Raw genomic sequence first — 18,790 nt, 5'->3', positions numbered from 1 at the left:
GTACTGGTATCTTCCCCAAATGCTTGTACTAGAAATTTCCTAACAGGATTCCAAGGCTCTGAAAGAAAAAGAAAAATGAAAAATAATTCTGTCATGTAATAAGCATTGTAAGTTTGAAGAAAAAGCAAAGCCTGGTGTTTCAGGTCTGCAATAAATAAAACAAATAATGGATTCTTTTGGGTCATAAAGCTCAACCAACCATAAAATGCACAAAGAGCCTCTGACAAAGGTCTTCTAAGCCTTCTGAGGCCCCATTTGATGTGGCATTGCTTTGAAAGCCCCAACCTGGCCCAGCCCCACTATGTATCCATTCTCATCCAAGAAAGAAAATCCTGGATCTAAGCATGAAGGCAGCACGTAACAGCTCCAGGCCTGCCTAGCACACCATGATTTTGCATTTTGACCATGTTGTTGGAAAGAGATGAACACAAGGCCATCACCGTTGTGCACTAACAGATAGTGAAACTCCAGTAGGAAGAGATCATTGCCTCTGACTAGTTGGGTGACTTTGGACCAATCACTTAACTTTCCTGATCATCAGCTTTCTCATCTGGAAATTAGTGATAGAACCCTCCTCATGGTTGTTGTGAGGATAAGATAAAGCAAGCAGGTAAAGCTCTTAGTGGAGGGTTGTTCTAGAGCAAGCCCCGCGATAATCCTCTTCCTTTTTTTTCGTGGGAGAAATGGGACTCAATCTAGAGGTATGGCCTATCAAAAATTCATTCCAACAAGCATCCTAAGGTAGGTAAGGAAAGGAGACAATGCACCCACTCTGCTTTCTGTGGCTCCTCTTGGAAAGGTTTACACTGCTTCCTCTACTCACACACTTTCCATCACACAGAGGCTTGGTGCTAGTGTCACCAGATTCTGTGTGTTACTTTCTCGTCTTCTTGTCTGGTTTGACAGTGACCTGTTGGCATGCCTGTTTTCCTCACCAGGTGTACAGCCCTTTAGTTCATGGATCATGATTTACTCAGACCCCCTAGACCCAAACTCCCCAGAACTCTCAGTCCAGCAGGTCTATAATAAACATAACCTGCAGGGGTGGGGTGGGGGTGGGAGCATGGGGGCATACAGTGGTGAAACCCAGTGAAAAGAGAACACAACAACAACTAAGTTGTCAGAAGAAGCTTTACTTTTACCTTGGCTCTGGCAACCAGTATCTCTTTAACCTTGGAAAAATCACTTAATTTCTTGGGACATCAGCTTCCTCATCTGTAAAGATAATCTCCAATTCCCTTTGTTGCTCTAAAATTCTACAACTTAGAGAAAAACAGCTGCAAAAAGATCCTTTGTTATCAGGTTGGCCAAGCTGTTAAACCAAAAGGATGCAACCAGCTAAGCCTGGACCAGTCCCTCAGTCCAACATTTAAAATTGAGATTCCTTCTAGCATTTTCAGCTGTTCTCACTCCTCCTGTATGTATGTATGTATGTATGTATGTATGTATTTTTGAGATTTTATTTATTTATTTGACAGAGAGAGAGAGAGAGAGATAGAGAACAACCACAAGCAGGGGGAGCACCTACCTACCTACCTACCTACCTACCTACCTACCTACCTATCTAATGAAAGTTCAAGGCAATGAGTCTATAGCTAGGATTAAAACACCACTGGGTCCGTGTCCTACAGGGCTTGACCCAAATGCTCTGTCCACAAAGAGGAGAAAATGTGCTCACACACCAGTGAACACCAGCTTGAGGAACAGGGTCCTGGGGGTGGGGGGACCTGGTAGCCCAGGAATGCAGAAAGAAAGAGAACACAGGCCCACATGGGCTCTGGTTCTGGCTGTAGTCTCCACTAACAAAGCACCATTCACCTGACAAATTGAAGGCTCAGCCAGATTTATGAGTTTCCTAAACTCAATCAGAATGGAGCCTGCTCTGACCTACAGAAGGTCACTCAACCATATTGAATATTTGTCAACATTCCATGGCCAAAGATAAAGTGAGTAAATATCCAAGACAGATTTAGACATGTCCCTGTTTATTCCTGGAAACTGTGAGTGTCTGTCTGGGCACAAAGAGCACAGGAGGTAGATTTACCTTCCTTGAACATAGACTCTGCAGGGCCCCAAGGCGCCTGCTCACAAGCCAGCATCTTGTCACTGGCACTCAGCAACTTACACTACAAGAGGCAAAAATGGAAGCACACCGCTTCCCTCACCTCTGTGCCTGAGGAAACACACAGAGAAGGTGAAGTAGCAGGGTTAAGTGTCAACCCTGCAGTTGGTACTTCCTGCTCTTTGCCAAACTCAAAGTGAGCTGAGTTGTCAGAGGGGCCACACAGCGGGTTTCAATTTTCTCACGTGCACCATTCACAGCCCATCAGCAATGGTGCCTCCTCTTCACAAGCTTATTTTTCACTTAAACAAAGTATTCATTAGTGTTCTCCTTATGTGTCCTGGGCAGCTATGGGAAATGGAAACTAGCCTCCATTGTACTACCTCTAGTACCACACCTTGCTTCTAAAAAGAGAACACCGGGCTCTGTTAGGTGGTACCAAACCACAGAGGCAGGGACTTGGCATATCTAAGGCTCTTCTTGGGAGACAGAACTAACAGGATGTTTCTGTATAACTAAGGCCTAGCACTTGCTCTGATTTCTGGGGCCACAGATGAAATTAGAAGAAAAATTGGGGGATCCCTGGGTGGCGCAGTGGTTTAGCACCTGCCTTTGGCCCAGGGCGCGATCCTGGAGACCCAGGATCGAATCCCACGTCAGGCTCCCGGTGCATGGAGCCTGCTTCTCCCTCTGCCTGTGTCTCTGCCTCTCTCTCTCTCTCTCTCTCTCTCTCTGTGACTATCATAAATAAATAAAAATTAAAAAAAAAAGAAGAAGAAAAATTGGGGAAATGAGCAACATCCCAGGAGTCAAAGCATTTGCTTAGTCTACCCACTTTCTCCCAAGTCCTAACAAGCCCCCTGGAGTATAATCTTTCTTTTTGTGACCCATTTGGTCTTTTCTTCCCCCGTTGTCTTTGCCAGGAAGGTGAGTTTAAGAAGGACCTAAGAGAGAAATCTTCATTCCTGAATTTTGCTTCAGACAAACAGCTTCTAAGAACTGGTGTGGCCTGATGAACAGATGACCCACAGACCAACCCCTCTGGAAAGATGGCACTCTGATAATTTGGGTGAAGAGTATTCACCAAAAACAAGAGAAGCTGGAGTAACGTTTCAGAGCCTCCCAACAAAAGGAAGTGTGACACTGAAACTGTAATCAGCTGCTGATCTGGGCATTAAATCTCTGAATTTTTTCTTATTGGAGCCTTTCTGAAGAGCAGGAAGGTAAAGTGCTTGGCTTCTATATCTGCTCCTGGATCAGAGTCGCAGGTTGCCTCTAGTCCCTTCTCTGCAGGCAGTCTGTCCCTCTTGCTCTGAGAAGTGTCACACAACGTCCTCAGGTCCCTGCATCATCCTTTAGTGGCTGAGTGAATTCACGCAGCTTCCACCACCTCCAAACAAGTGATAGGGCTAGAATGCCAGGTGACTCGGACACCACACTTGAGAAAATTTTTCTTTGTCCCACCAAAGGCCTTGTTGTAGTTCTTCCACGGCCTCCCCATGTGCCTTGGAGAAATCACTTTACCTCCACCAGAACCTCAATGTTCTCACTTACAGAAAGAGAGCTTCAGGCCAGCTCATCTCTAAACTCCTTTGCAAGTGACTATTTGATTATAACCTCCTTTCTTTGAGAGCAGGAAACAAATGTATAGCATAAATTATTCTTAATTCATGTATAAAATTAAATGGAGGACCAGAGTGGGACAGTCCATGGGCAGAAAATCTGAGTGGGCCCATTCCAGATTGTTTTCCATGAAAAGATTAAGAACAAAAAAAGGGTCTATATCTTATTTTTCTTTATAAACCCACATTAACACAATCCCTGGTTATTAGCAAGCAATAAAGATTTGCTAATTAATCCATAAATGAATGAAAAACCCAAGGTCAAGCAGATACTTCAAGGTGGGTAGCAGTTTTACTTCTCTCCATGCATGTGTATATGTGCATATGTGTGTGTGTACAGGCATGGGCATTCATTTGTATATGTACATGTATACACACACACACAACACATTCATCTATATAACTTAGCACTTAGTATTAGTTGTCTGTTTCTTCTGCTGGAAAGCTCTTTGAAGATGAGATTTCATCTTATTCGTTGCTATTTCCTCAATATTTAGCCAGAGTTTGACTTTGCCTACTCCAATAAACTACAGTAGAGTTTATTGAATGGATGAATGGATTGATTGATGGATAGATGGATGGATAGATGGACTGCCTGATAGGTTAACAAAGTGGCAATATGTACCTTGTGAAATATTCTGTGCAACCTCACTTCCTATTTGTACCTTAAATAACATAGAAAAAAAAAACATACTTCTTATTTTTCCAGTTTTTGTTGGGGGAGGAGGGAAGAAAAAGACAATGGAGAAGAAAATGGAGCCAAGAGGAGGTTAGAGTGGGGAGAGAGAGAAATTAGAACTGTAAAAAAAGGTCCAGGAGTTCTGTTTTTTTTTAGAGACCAGGAGGGGGCTGTCCAGAGTTCACTATAATCAGGACACTGATGCTTTGGAGAAATAAGATATTAAATTTCTGGAATGAGGAAAGAGAAAAGAAGCTGAGAAGGCAACAGTCAAGAAAATGAATTATGTAAGGAAATCAATTATGTTTTTTATTCTTCTGTTACTAATCCTTTAGGATTTTAATTTTTAAGTTTTTAAGGGGACTTAAAACGTCTTTAGCACAGGTGAGGTAGAGTGGGATTAAGAATAGGCTTATGCATCAGCCATGCATTTGGATTTAGGAATTTGTCACAGGCAAGGAATTGAATTTCTGCCTCAATATGCAAAAGCATCCTATTTTCCTCTGCTGTCCCACAAGCAGTGCTAGTTACATCTGTGTGTAGCACAGGACAGGGAGTTTGGACCACCTCACTCTAAGGGGATAGAATTTGATTCCATAACAAATGAAAATGGCTACCTAGTGGCGCAGATAAAGAACAGGCTTGAGCAATCTCAGGGTTGAGCCAAAGGAAAACATAAGCCAGCAACATGATCCATGGCCTCGGTCACTTCTCAGGAAAGGCTATTTCTGTTTCCCCAATTTCCCCAGCACTGTTCTTGAGAGCAGTGTTGATTACCAGATAACCAGAGCCTTTGGTCTTTCACAGAATCAACAGCTTGGCAGCCACAAAGTGACAGGCATCAATACTAATCGCACAAGCCTGTCTGTAACTGGACCCTGGGACAGGCTGTGCTACACCTGCCTGTCCAGGAAATGTACTCCAGGGCCTCCCCCATGGAAACCTCTAACAACACTTATTAGCTGTTTCCTTGCCTGATAAGTGGTCTGTGCCTAGTTCTGGCTCCCATTATTATATTCATTTCAGCCTGTGTCCTGAAACCTGATACCTTTGTACTTGGGGGGTGCAGTGTCTGCCACCTGACAATGATTTGACATGACACAGTGACAGAAAACAGGGAGAGAGGATGGAAATAAAGAGCAAGGGATCCAAGCTGCTGTGCTGGCAGCTCCAGGCAGGGGTGCCCATCAACACTGATACCTGTTAGCAGGAGACCAGGCCCCACTGATAGAACGGTCAGATCACTTACGTCAGAGTTCCATCGAGCTGGGAGATCTCAATCTTCCTTTGATGGCTAAGACTGAAGGCCCAGGGCAAAATTACAGTGGGTTCTGCACCTGCACTTTTGAGTTTAATGTGGCTCAACTTCTGCTCCCACTTCTATTACCCTAGCACCTCATTCATCTTCTCCTTTCTTCTTCCTGGGCCTCTGTGACTATGGTCAGAGCTGTCACTGTGGTGGCAGATGTAGTACTGAACCACCAGAGCAGCTGCATGTCAGTGTTATAATCATTCAGGAGACCATGTAAGGTGTGAAGGAGAAGGGAGGGTCAAGGTGAGAGCCGTTAGCTCCTGGAAGCTCCTACACAGGCACAGCAGTGGAAATGCCGAGGAATCCAAGGAGCAACATTAAGGACAGTCTGTGACTGACCAGTAGTAACCATGGTCAAATGACAAGACTACCCTAGTCCTTATCTATACAATGAATGGGACTGACTAGCCCACTAATCTTAAAACCTTTAATCATTATTATGGTAGCAGGACAAATTTTAGTTAAATTATTTTTTCTATTAGACCTCATTATATAAAATTTAAAAAAAAATGGAATTGAGATGGCGGATGCCAGGCCCAGGTTTGGTGGCTCAACCCTGCTGGACCACTTGTATGACCCTCTTCCACCACTGACACATCTCTTTGGAACATGAGCAGAGTTCTCCTTAGCACAGCCTGAAAACCACAAGGCAAGTCATGTCACAGTTCCCATCCAGCCCAGATATTGTTCCAGGTAAGCCATGGGAGACCAGAAAGGCAAAGGGAAAGCATGGGGATTTGTAACCTATTAGAATTATCTTCTCTTTCCAATTTTATGTGGATTTTTGTTGTTGTTTTGTTTTTTTCATCAGTGGCCCCAGAGCTTTGCGGAAGTCTATGGAGAGACAGAACAGGTAAAGGAAGGACATGCAAGCTGGGCCCTAGGCCCACTCCTACTGCAGTTTGTATAGCTCAGGTGAATTTTTACACATATTGGACTTAAAATAAAGAGGAACCTTGAAAACTATCAGCCTAGACTCAAGTTTTATAAAAGGAAATTACACACCAGAAATATTTCCTAATATATTTGATATATCTAGGATCTATTATCTTTTATCATCATCATGACCACCACTACAATGACACATTTTACCCCCAAAATAAAATTTATTCTTTGGCACTTATTCTTATGAAGTTATTATTTGGCAAGTGTTACTTATAATGTCAATTCATACAGTAATTAAATGAATAAAATACTTCTGGTTCAGAGAAACACCCTCGAGACAAGTTTTGATTCCATCAACACAAGGTAAAGGACCCAAGAGGAAGCAGGAGAGGGAGGGTTAAGGGGAATATTTAACCAATGACTAAATGTCATTTTCCTTGAGTCAAGCAATTCTCATTTTAACGTGTCCTGGAAACATGTTGAAGACTTTTTTTTTTTCATTTTAGGGAATTCTTTTTTGACCAACGAATAACTCTCAATTAGCACCAGTGATTAACTGAGGTTGATAACAGTTATAGATAACATTTGTAACACTTTGCTATGTCCCATTCTAAGAGAGTTACATTTACAACTGCCCTAAAGGAAGGTACTACTATTCTCCCTTTTTAAAAATGGGAAAACTGTGCCACAGAAGGCTAAGCACCCTTCTAGAGTGCCAGAGTTGGTAAGTAGAAGAACTGCGATTTGAACTCATGTAGTCTCACCCTGAAGTGTGTGTTCCAAACACTTCTGCCATCCAGGAAAGAAGGCTGATGAGGAAAAAGGAGAGAATTAAGCTCTGGTAGGGCTCAAGCAAACTCTAAAGTCAACAAAAATGTTGCTCAATGGCAGAAAGCTCCCAGTTCTAGGCCTTTTTTGCATCCATATCCTTTTTTTAAAAAAATATATATTTATTTTATTCATGAGAGACACACAGAGAGAGGCAGAGACACAGGTAGAGAGAGAAGCAGGCTCCTTGCAGGGAGCCCGAGGCAGGACTCTATCTCAGGACCCCAGGATCATGACCTGAGCCGAAGGCAGATGCTCAACACTGAACTACCAAGGTGTCCCGCATCTATATCCTTTCTATCATCCTGCCTTACACATGTAAATTTACCCAAGACACCTGGTTATTATGTTGCTTACTCTCTTCTTAACCATGTTCAGAAAATATTCAGGGGCAACTGGGTGGCTTGGTGGGTTAAGCACCTGCCTTCAGCCTGAGCTAAGCAGGGAGCCTGCTTCTCCCTCTCCTCTCTGCTCATGCTCTTTGTTGCTATCTCTGTTGCTATCTCCATCTCTCCCTCAAATAAAGTCTTAAAAAATAAAAAAAGAAAACATTCAGATTTTTTTTCTCATCCAGGTATAAATAACCGATGATCTATTCTCCCAAGGAGAGTTGTGTTTTGTTTTTTGTTTTGTTTTTACCAGCAACCAAAGCCTTATACTAAAGAGATGAAGTTCCACTTGCAAAATTCAAATGTCAGCATATGAACAGGGTGTATGAACTTGAAATCGTCAGTCCTCCTAGTGCCCCTGAAATCTACTAGGGGGTTTTGAATTTACTAGGGAAAACCTGTCCAAATTGGGGAATGAATATAATCTCTACTCCAGATTGTATTCGATGGAAAAACCATCAGAAGGCTTTGGCCTTGGATTTGTGGGGAGATAGTGGGGGGTAGAGGGGTAGGGTTATGGGGGCAATTAGGAGGTTGGAATCACTGATCTCATCTGAAACTATATTCTATACTGCCACTTTGGGTCATCCACGGGTTAACATTTCCTCTGAACATTCAAGCTCCTTCAAGTTATTTATTTATGTTTTGTCTTCTCTTTTACAGGGTTGAGAAAATGAAAGAAAAATAACATCCCCTTCCCCAAAAGCATTCACAATGGATCTTTGGGAGGAAACGGTAGGGCTCAATGAGACACACAAACTCAGCTATCGCTTCCATATTAGTCTCTCCTTCTGGCCTGGAGAAATCACTCAGCACCCGTAATGAGAGGATGCAGTGGCTAATTTTACACCATAAATCATAAGGCTAATACTATGACTAAAAAGTGATGCCATCAGCTTCTTTCTCTTCAAGGCTGTTAGATCTTAGTCAATTACTTATGAACGAAGATTTAAAGACTTCAGAAGCCCCTCTGCCAACAAAAGATGCTTTTGTAATTAGCTTTCTTTTTCCTTGGAAAGATTCTCCAACACCCCTGGAAGAAGTTCCTTAGCATTTCTGGTGTATTCTCAGCATTTATAGGGAGGATGTTCGCAAGGGAGCAGAAATTAACAATGCCTAGTTAGTAGAAACCCTGGAGCCTTGATACCCTCCAAGTGATACTGCCAACACTCCTAGGATAGCCAAAAACAAGAGGAGATAGGCAAACACACAGAGATAGGGAAAAAATATACCTTGTTTCCAACATATTTCTCAAGCTGTTTAAATGTGAAACAAAATCCTACCAGGCTACAAGTTTCCAGCTGTTATGATATCATAAGATAAATTTACAGCTAGAGAAACAGCATGTTTGCTTTTATAAAATATGGAAATATAAGTGTTCCAAGTGTTAAAACTGTCCAAACAAATTAATTCAAGTAAAAATAGTTGTCTCCGATTTGGTACTCTCACATTTGCTTTCCTTTTATAGAGCTTGTGAGCATGCTTCCCTTAACGCCAAGAGGAGAGGAAGTGCACTTCCATCCCAGCAGGTACTTCTTCTGCACATGGAAACCCAAGGAGCCTCACAGCAGGGAAATCGGGTGGCCTCTGTCCACGCTCCCACTGCTGATCTATTCATTATGATCTGAATTTAGCCTCTTCGCAATGGAAGGAAGACAGTCTGTAAGGGGCCGAGGCTGGAAACCTTATGATGTGCTCCCATTTTGCATGTTCATCACAAGCTAAAATGAAAAAAGAGTTTCTTTCCTCAGTGACTTTGAAAAGAATAGAGTGGTGATTAACAGCAATATTTTTTTTAATGAAACGCAACCCGTCATCTCTGTCATCTTCTGGCCATCCTCGCTTGTACGCGCCTCCCTGACAAGAGGAATAATAATGGTCATACATCACTGCTCTGCACGTCCAATCATCTAAATCTTCCCTCGCTGCAGCCTCTGAGACTCAATTACTTTATTGACATGCAATCTTCATAAGGGGAGAAATATTGTGCATGTAAGGTCACTTGGTTATGAAGACATATTATCATATTATCTGCATGAGGGTTGCAGGGCTAAGACCTGACAGAGCTAATTATAATGGTACATGATAGAAAGCTCAGTACACATTATTCGCTTCACTGCACTAAAGGTGAGGTAAGTCCATGACATCATGGTTTTTTGAAAAAATAATGCAACTTAAGCTTGGAGGCTCTAACTCTTTTTTAACTCCCCGCATTTTTACTTTTTGGTTCTCACAGACAATGCAAGAACTAGTTAATGGAGTCCTCAGATTTAAGGGAAGGGAGATGGCAGGCCCATGTAGTGTGTGTGTGTGTGTGTGTGTGTGTGTGTGTGTGTGTGTACGTGTGTAATTGTCTTGCTTACTCCCCATCTAACACCAAGTTTCGGTCCATTTCCTAGCAAGTCGAATGAGAATGACTCAAGGGAGGAAGGTAAAGGGATACAAATGGGTCAATTTGATAACAGAGTAAAGCTTCCCCTCACCCTCAATTAACCCCTCTCAGATCCTTGCCCCTTTCTTTCCCTTGGTCTCCCTGGCAGAGGCTTATCACACTGAGACTTAGTGCTTCTGGGTATGATTTCTTTGTTCAGATATATCAGGTTATTTAAGTGTTCGCCATCAGACTCCTGCTAGAAGCTTCATATATGGCTAGTCAGTCCTTCACTTCTTTGCATCCTCTGCCCATTTGTCACCCCCAAATGGGGGGTGATCCTAGAAATGGGTCACCCCAGGTTTATCCCAGATTGAGAGGCCAGAGAGAGGAGCCCTAGTGGCAATTTTGCAAGAAGGGAGCATCAAGGAGAGAAATCTGGGTCGAGTTTCTGGGTCGTCCAGCCTTGCCACAGTTAACATGGACCTGGATGTAAAACTGGCATAGATTGGTCTGTGATGAGTCATCATGAAGTCAAAATCAAGTCAACCTCCATGGATGGGTTTGAGATAGCATCTGAACCTCAGCCCTGGACACATGTTCTAATTTCAGAGGGATTTATGAATTTATATACAGGAATAAAAAAGCCATTAAGAGTATCACAATAATCCAACATAGGCTGGCTCCTAGGATTATCTCTCCCTCAGCAAAGAACTAATTCAACAAAGGAGAAGAAATGACTAAAGTCTTCTAAGCTCCAGAAACTGCCTTGGTCTTCTAATATGAGTGCTCTGGCTCCAACATAAGAAGCACAGAGTAGAACAAAAAATTGAGGTTACCCAAATTCTCTCTTACTTAATACTCTCATAATTCACATTCCTCAATTTCTGAAACAAAGTGGCTCAAAAATAATGATGACATTGGTAACAAAGCCACACAGAGATGTGGATTTCTTTTTCTGAGTTGGAAATTGTACATAATATGATGTTTATATTAAGTAAATTTGATCGTAACCCAGGTACAGTAGAAATGGCAACTCTTTAGACACTAAAATTTTAGATTGGCTATTTTGGATTAGATGGTCTCATGCATTGCATTTCTATGTCCAGCATCTCAAATGCATTTTTACAATAGGGAAGCTCACAGTGTATCCATTTCCAAAAGTTGATATACTAATTGATATAAAATTGTATAGTTGGCAGAAAAAGAATTGGGCTAAGGTTTAAAAGATTAAATATCTACTCTTGACTCAACCACCCAAAATACATCCCATAGTTCCTTAGCCAAGGCAAAATTTCACTTTACATGCTGAAGAAAGTACTTGTGAGACACAGTAAAGTATTCTGAAAAGACTATGGTGTTGCCTAATAAACTGCCTTGAAAATCTGGCCACCAATTTATTAGCTTCATGATCTTGAGCAAATTTTTTTGCCTCAAGCCTCAACTGCCCTTCTTTAAAATGGGTAATAAGTTGTTCACTTCAAAGGATTAGTATGGAAATGAAAATACACCTAGTAAATGGCAGTTATTGCTACCATTTTGGTCTTAGTGTGTTTGAAACTGTTTTGCAGGTCAATTATGTAAAAAAAAAAAAAAAACATGGATTGTGAAGAGCAAAATCCCCTATGAATGTGAGACATGACTATTATTTGTGGTGTCACCAGACCAGACTCTCAAATATGAGAGCCATTTGTATTTTCAATTTCAAAAATATTTTCATCAGAAAGTCCTTGCCCATCCAGTCACTGGTGCTGTCTCAAAAAACACAAAAGAAAGCTGTAATGGCATAAAGTAATATATTGTAGGGGGTAGTTATTAAAGACCAGAAGACAATGCCATTTGAAGGTGGGCCAGGACCTAGGATCACAAAGAAACTTATCTGGTTGTCTACTCCACATACCTGTCTTCACCATCATCCAGAGGGTTAGAGACCATAGTCCAAAGAAGAAACCAATTTTTCCTATTTTGGAATCAGGGCATACTCTGTACCATTCTCCCTCCTAGCCTAGATTTCAGGAGGCTCCCAGTCTACTGGTCTTAAGCACAGTCCTTCACCTCTTGACACCTCATATTTTACATCTGGGAAAGTGATTTCTAGTAGTTGGTTTCCATCAATACCTCTTCAGTTGATTAGGATCTATAGTTTAAGAAACGCAGACACTGGAGCAATGGGAACAACCATTCTAGTCAAGTTAGGGCATGAGATTTTGATTTAAGTGAAAAAGAAGACTATCATCTGCCACAAAATAGCCGAAGCAGAAGTTTTCAACAGTGCCTTTCACTTTAAAAAAATGTCATATCATTAATTTTTAAATAGTCATTTTATTTCAAACTCTTCCTGGAATACAGAAAAATTAATCAATAATCACATGTATTATTTCATATAATCCTCCCAACATCCTTATGAAGTGAATATTATTGTCATCCCCATTTTGTTGGTGAAAAAAATCAAGGCTAAGAAAAGTTAAATGAATTTTTCCAGGTCAGACAGCTAACAAATGGCTCAATTTTACATTTTTTAAATTCCTCATCTTGGAGGGTTTTTGTTTTTTATTTTTTGTTTTTTGTTTTTTTGTATGTGCTTTATAGCAGGACATAGAAAAAATAAATACTTCTTTTGCCCACTGACCAATACTAGATAAAACAGGTTGTCACTCTCTGATAAAAGCTTTGAATTTGGGATGCCTGGGTGGCTCAGTGGTTGAGTGTCTGCCTTCATCTCAGGGCATGATCCTGGAGTCTGAAGTTCTGGGCTTGAGTCCCACATTGGGCTCCTTTCGGGGATCCTGCTTCCTCCTCTGCCTATGTCTCTGCCTTTCTCTGTATGCCTCTCATGAATAAATCAATAAAATCTTAAAAAAAAAAAAAGGCTTTGTATTTGCTCAGCTATTGGACAGCACTGATGCATGGTTCTATTTTTTGCAGAGATTCAGGAGGGCAACCCCCTTTCCATATAAGGGGAAAACAGCAGAAATGCACTGGAAAGAGCAAGAGTTTCAGATGGAGAGGAAAGGCAATGTTGGCTATGGTGCAATAGATGCCCCCATGGCATTACTGAGTCCCAAGCAAACAAGAACAACTTTGCCACTTCTATTCTTCCACCATGGATATTTCCATCAAAGCTTGCTAGCCTTCAGAACATCTCTATTACTAAAAATGTAGGCATTCCTTGGAAGACTTCCACCTTAAGAATTAATACCTTGTTATCAGGATTGCTTTGACAACTACCCAAGAGATAGACTTGAAAGCGGGGCCTGAGTAGAAAGAGACTTCACTTTATGATTAGACAGACTGAGGAGAGAATGTGGTGAAGCTAAGTTTCGTGTGTGTATGTGTGTGATCTTGATGATTTAGCTTGATATTTAGCCTAAATTCAAGGTCTATAAAGTATAAATAAATAATTTGATGAATGAGGTACACTAGCTGGTTGTAGACCAAATTCTCACTGACAAAAACTAGTAAATGCTCAGAAAAATATGTATAGGATTTGTTTTAAGCCCTTAGAGAGCTACTGAACCAGTGAAAAAAATGAAGGATAAGATCATGGAGAGAAAGGAAGTAGAGAGAATCAAAGTACAAAGACATGTCCCTAAAACCGGTGCCACTTTCTCCCTTGAGGCAATTTTAAATTCTTAGGCTGCAATGAAGAGGCTGAAAAGCTGAACCAAACTTCAAATAGTTTTAGAGGTCTTGGGGAAAAATTAGATTAAGGTATGCCAAGGATAAGAGGCCCAAGTAGACATTCCAGACCCTCAACTGGGACTCTGAAGAATTATATCTCAGGGGGAGAGGTGAGTAGAAATAGATCTGACCTCTCAAAGTCCCAACTTCCCATTTACTCCATCATAAACTGGATTGTGGTGATTTTTCCCCACCCTAACTGCCTCCCAGAAACAAAATAAATCCTCTGTGGAGGGAAATAACACTATTCAGTGCTTCAAATTACCTCCATAATTTTTGTACTCAGTGTCAGGTACTCTATGAAATATCACGTGGCATACCAAAAGACAAGATCAAATGCCCCCCAAATCCAGGAGAATAAATAGAGGATACAGAGTTATCAGACATTCAGATATTGGAATTATTAGCCACAGACTTGAACATATGAATCACATATATTTTAAAGATGTTAGTGAACAAAATAGAGAAACATAGAAAAGAACTGAAAACTATAAAACAGAATAAGATGAAAATTCAAGATTGAAACATTTAATAGTTTAAACCTAGGATTTAATTGATACATTTAACAAAAGATTAGACACAACAGAAGAGATGATTAAGAAAAGAGAGGATGAGTCAGAAGGAACCTATATTGCATGTAAATGAAGGGATCACTATTTTAAATGTTAAACACCCTATAAACTTCAGTTAAAAGGAAAGATGTAACAATGGATTAAAAATACAATATTCAGCTTACAAGAAACATATTAAATATAAGAATTCAGAGAATTTGAGAGTGAAGGAATGGGAGAAGTATATAACAAAAGTACTTACCATAAGAGAGGGTGTATGTATACAAATATCAAATAAATTAGACATCAGCACAGAACATTACTAAAAATAAAGAGGGAAAGTTTTATAATGATAGAGGAGTCAGTTGCTAAGCAAGATGTAAAAATTCTAAAATTAGAAATACACGAAGCAAAATTGACAATACTGAAGGAGGCTAAAAGGAGAAATTCACAATCATAGTGAAGTTTCAACAAGCCATTCAGTAAGCGAAAGTAGCAGATGACAAAAATCAGGAGTTATAGCAATGAGTTGAACAGTATGATTCAGAAACTTGATCATACTCACACACATTCAAATAAACAAATTAAGAATATTGCACATAAAAACTGCCAACACTGAATAACACAAAACATTATCTCAAATTAAACATAGGCCAGGCTATAAAGCATGTGTCAACAAATTTGAAAAGAAGGAAATTATGCAGAATTTATTCCCTGCCCAGAGCAGAATTATCTAGAAATTATTTACAAAAGGTAACTGAGAAATGTCTAAGTGCTTAGAAATTAAGCAAAGTACTTCAAATAACTGAAGGGTAAAAATAAAGTCACAATGGAAATTTAAAAAGACTTTGAACTGAATGACTATGAAAATAACACATAAAAAACTTGTAGGATACAGGTAAAATGAAGCTTAGAGGACTATATGAATTAGAAAAAGAAGACTAAAAAGCACTGATCAAATTATCCATCCTGGGCAGTCCAGGTGGCTCAGTGGTTTAGTGCCACCTTTGGCCCAGGGCCTGATCCTGGAGACCCAAGATCGAGTCCCACATCGGGCTCCCTGCATGGAGCCTGCTTCTCCCTCTGTGTCTCAGCCTCTCTGGCTCTCATGAATAAATAAATAAAAATGTTTAAAAAATTATCCATCTTAAGAAAGAATAGCAAATAGAACTTAACAAGCTAGAAGGAAGAAAATAGTAAGTAGAAAAGAACAAAATAATAAAATAAATGAAATATATACTAAAATAATCAACAAAGCCAAATTTGTTTTTTGAGGTTTTATAAATGAACAATCTGGGGGCAAGGGTAGAGGTGAAACTGTTCAAGAGAAAAAGAGAAAAAAATACCAAATTATAATATCAGGAATGAAAGAAGGGACACTGATACAATGCTTAGAAAAAAACAGGTAAGAGGGAACTATGAATAATTTCATGCAAATAAATTTGACATTTAAATCCAATTTTAAAAATCTTTGAAAAACTCAGCTTACCAAACAGGCATAATAAAAAATAGAACAACCTTATATTTTTAAGAAATTAAGTCTATAACTAGAAGCTTTCTCCCAAGGAAAACTCCAGGTTTAGATGGTTTCAGCCATGGATTTTTCCAAATACTTAAGAAAGAAATAACACTGATGGTAAGTGAAGTCTCCTAGAGAATTTACAAAAAAAAAAAAAAAAAGGAAAAACTTCCCAATTTCTTTTTGAAGCTAGTAAAATTAATTATTAACATTTGATAAGAGCATTATAAGAAATAAAAATTGGAGGACAATCTTTCTCATTAAACAAAGGTTTAAAATTCATAAAGTATTAACAAATTGTGTGTATACACATATGTATGTGTACATGTATTAATATAACACAATCAAATTGGGTAAATCACAGGAATACAAGTTGCTTTAATGTTCAAAACCATTGAATTCGCCCAGAAAATATGTCAGACATAGACTGGGAGAAAATATCTGTAAAAGACATATCAGATAAAGGACTGTAACTAAAAATATTCAGAGTCCTTAAAACCATAAGAAACCATAAGAAAATGAGTAACTGTATTAAAAAGTGGACAAAGACCCAAACAGACACTTCACAAAAGATATACAAATGGTAAATAAGCACATATAAAGATGTTCAATAGCATATATCATCAGGAAATCACAAGTTAAAACAACAATGAGATATACTACATACCTATTAGAACGGCCAAAATCCAGAACACTGACAACACCAAATGATGACAAGGATTTGGAGCAACAGAAACTCTCTTTTGTTGCCAGCAGGACTACAAAATAGCACAGCCACTTTGGAAGACAAATTGGTGGGGTTTTTTGTCTTTTGTTTTACAAAGTTAAGCATACTCTTAAATGCAATCCTTTGCATTTATTCAAATGCGCTTAAAACTATGTCTACACAAAACCTGCACATAGATGTTTATAGATGCTTTATTCATAATTATCAGGGAGTGGAAAGGAATAAATGATTATTTACAGGAGATAATACTTTGTATGTAGAGAAAATAAAAAAGACTATAAATTCTTTAATTTTTTTTTTTTATTTATTTATGATAGTCACACACAGAGAGAGAGAGAGAGGCAGAGACACAGGCAGAAGGAGAAGCAGGCTCCATGCACCGGGAGCCCGACGTGGGATTCGATCCCGGGTCCCCAGGATCGCGCCCTGGGCCAAAGGCAGACGCCAAACCGCTGCGCCACCCAGGGATCCCAAGACTATAAATTCTTAAAATGAGTAAGTAAATTTAGCAAAGCTGCTGGCTTCAACATCAATATATGAAAATAATTTTCATCTCCTTGTACTAACACCAAAAAATAAATAAAATACAATGAAAATCAAAGTAAATAAGATTTAAAAAAATCACGTAGCTAGAAATAAATCCACTGAAATGTATGTAAGATCTCTATACACATACACACACACTCACGCATGCTATAATATTGAAATAAACTAAATAAGACCTAAATAAGTAGAAGCATATCCCTATGGTCATGGACTGGAAGACATAACATTATAAATGTCAATCTCTACAAATTGGTTGGCAGCCTTTCATAGTAATCCCAACCAAAATCCCATACACTGTGTTTCATTGTTTCTTTCATTAAAACAAATAAAAGGATTCTAAAATTTGTATGGAAAAGATGCAAGGGGCCAAGTATAGCCAATATAAGCTCACTTCATCACTAGCTATCAGGCCTTATCATAAGCCTATAGTAACTAAGAGATTGTCATTGATCCAGAAGAGATAAGTATATGAATGGAACAGAATAGAAAGTCTAGAAACAAATTTATACATATGCAGACAACTGATTTATGACAAAAACAGTGAGGAATGGAAAGTTTTATCAGATATCTTCATGAAAAATTAATTATTGACCCTTTACCTCACGTCATACATGAAATAAATGTCAGATATATAATACGTCTAGATATGAAAGTAAAATACAAGTCTTCTAAAGGATAACATTGGAGATACATTCATGATCTTTGCGTAGTTGTTGAAATAAATTGCTAATCTCAAAATTGCTGAAATAAGACTCCAAAAGCACTAACCATAAAGGATTAAGACTGATAAACGACTCCAACAGTATGGAAGGCTACATAATATTAAATAAGAACAACAAAAAGAAAATAATATACACTATATGCTTCCATATATATAAAATTCAAAAGCAAGTAAAAGTTATCTATGGTGTTAGATTTGAATGTTGGCCATCTTTCAGGAGGAAGAAAGACTCATGACCAGAATAAGACATAAGATGGGATTTTGGTGGGGGAGGAAGGGGTATGTAGCAGTAATATTCTATTTTTTCCTAGGTAATGATAACTTGTGGTATTCATACAGTTTTTCACTATGATTTGTCAATTTTAGGTAAGTATGTCATAGTTCACTTTAGAAGTATATTTATAAATAAATTAATTACCAAGTAAATGCAAAGAATTTAGCACAGTACTTAGAAGTCTTTCCCTTTACACTGGAAAAATAAGGAACACCTGGAGGACATGCTAATAAAATAGATATAATTAATTTAAAAATATATATATAGGGCAGCCCAGGTGGCTCAGCAGTTTAGCGCCGCCTTCAGCCCAGAGCCTGATCCTGGAGACTTGGGATCGAGTCCCGCGTCGGGCTCCCTGCATGGAGCCTGCTTCTCCCTCTGCCTGTGTCTCTGCCTCTCTGTGTGTGTGTGTGTCTCGTGAATGAATAAATATATATATATATATATATATATATATATATATATATATATATATATATATCAAGCAGGTGTGACCCAGGTTGTGATTGAAATAGACAGGGCTACCAAGTTGTATCCAGGGAGATCAAATTGTTGATGCAATCTGTATTTTCTCAACTAATCCACTGAGCCAGAGAAAAATGTGACATGTTACCAAAATTAAC

The 18,790-nt window shown here is 39.2% G+C and overlaps 1 protein-coding gene and 1 long non-coding RNA gene across 8 annotated transcripts in view; one reads left to right on the top strand and one right to left on the bottom strand.

Moving 5' to 3' along the window:
• LRMDA (leucine rich melanocyte differentiation associated) overlaps nucleotides 1–18,790 on the bottom strand; it is a 1,018,367-nt gene that overhangs the window by 106,599 nt on the left and 892,978 nt on the right. Inside the window, exon 7 of one of the 7 annotated variants that reach the window (XM_077895118.1) lies at nucleotides 8,668–9,498. The exons of 4 other annotated variants lie outside the window; for them this stretch is intronic. In XM_077895118.1, coding sequence (XP_077751244.1) covers nucleotides 9,395–9,498 — 104 coding nt within the window. In that variant the 3' untranslated portion in view covers nucleotides 8,668–9,394. Of the gene's footprint in view, nucleotides 1–8,667; nucleotides 9,499–18,790 lie in introns of those variants that run through there. 2 more of the 7 variants (XM_077895121.1, XM_077895115.1) reach the window with 2 other exon arrangements.
• On the top strand, nucleotides 8,300–11,767 carry LOC144312408 (uncharacterized). The gene is made up of 2 exons (XR_013377868.1): nucleotides 8,300–8,512; nucleotides 9,246–11,767. It is a non-coding gene; the product is annotated as an uncharacterized LOC144312408 (long non-coding RNA).

The sequence above is a fragment of the Canis aureus genome, chromosome 4 (genome assembly GCF_053574225.1).
Source record: "Canis aureus isolate CA01 chromosome 4, VMU_Caureus_v.1.0, whole genome shotgun sequence".
Taxonomy (NCBI): domain Eukaryota; kingdom Metazoa; phylum Chordata; class Mammalia; order Carnivora; family Canidae; genus Canis; species Canis aureus.
Note: the sequence above shows the minus strand (reverse complement) of the source record. Positions and strands in the feature narration are given on the sequence as shown.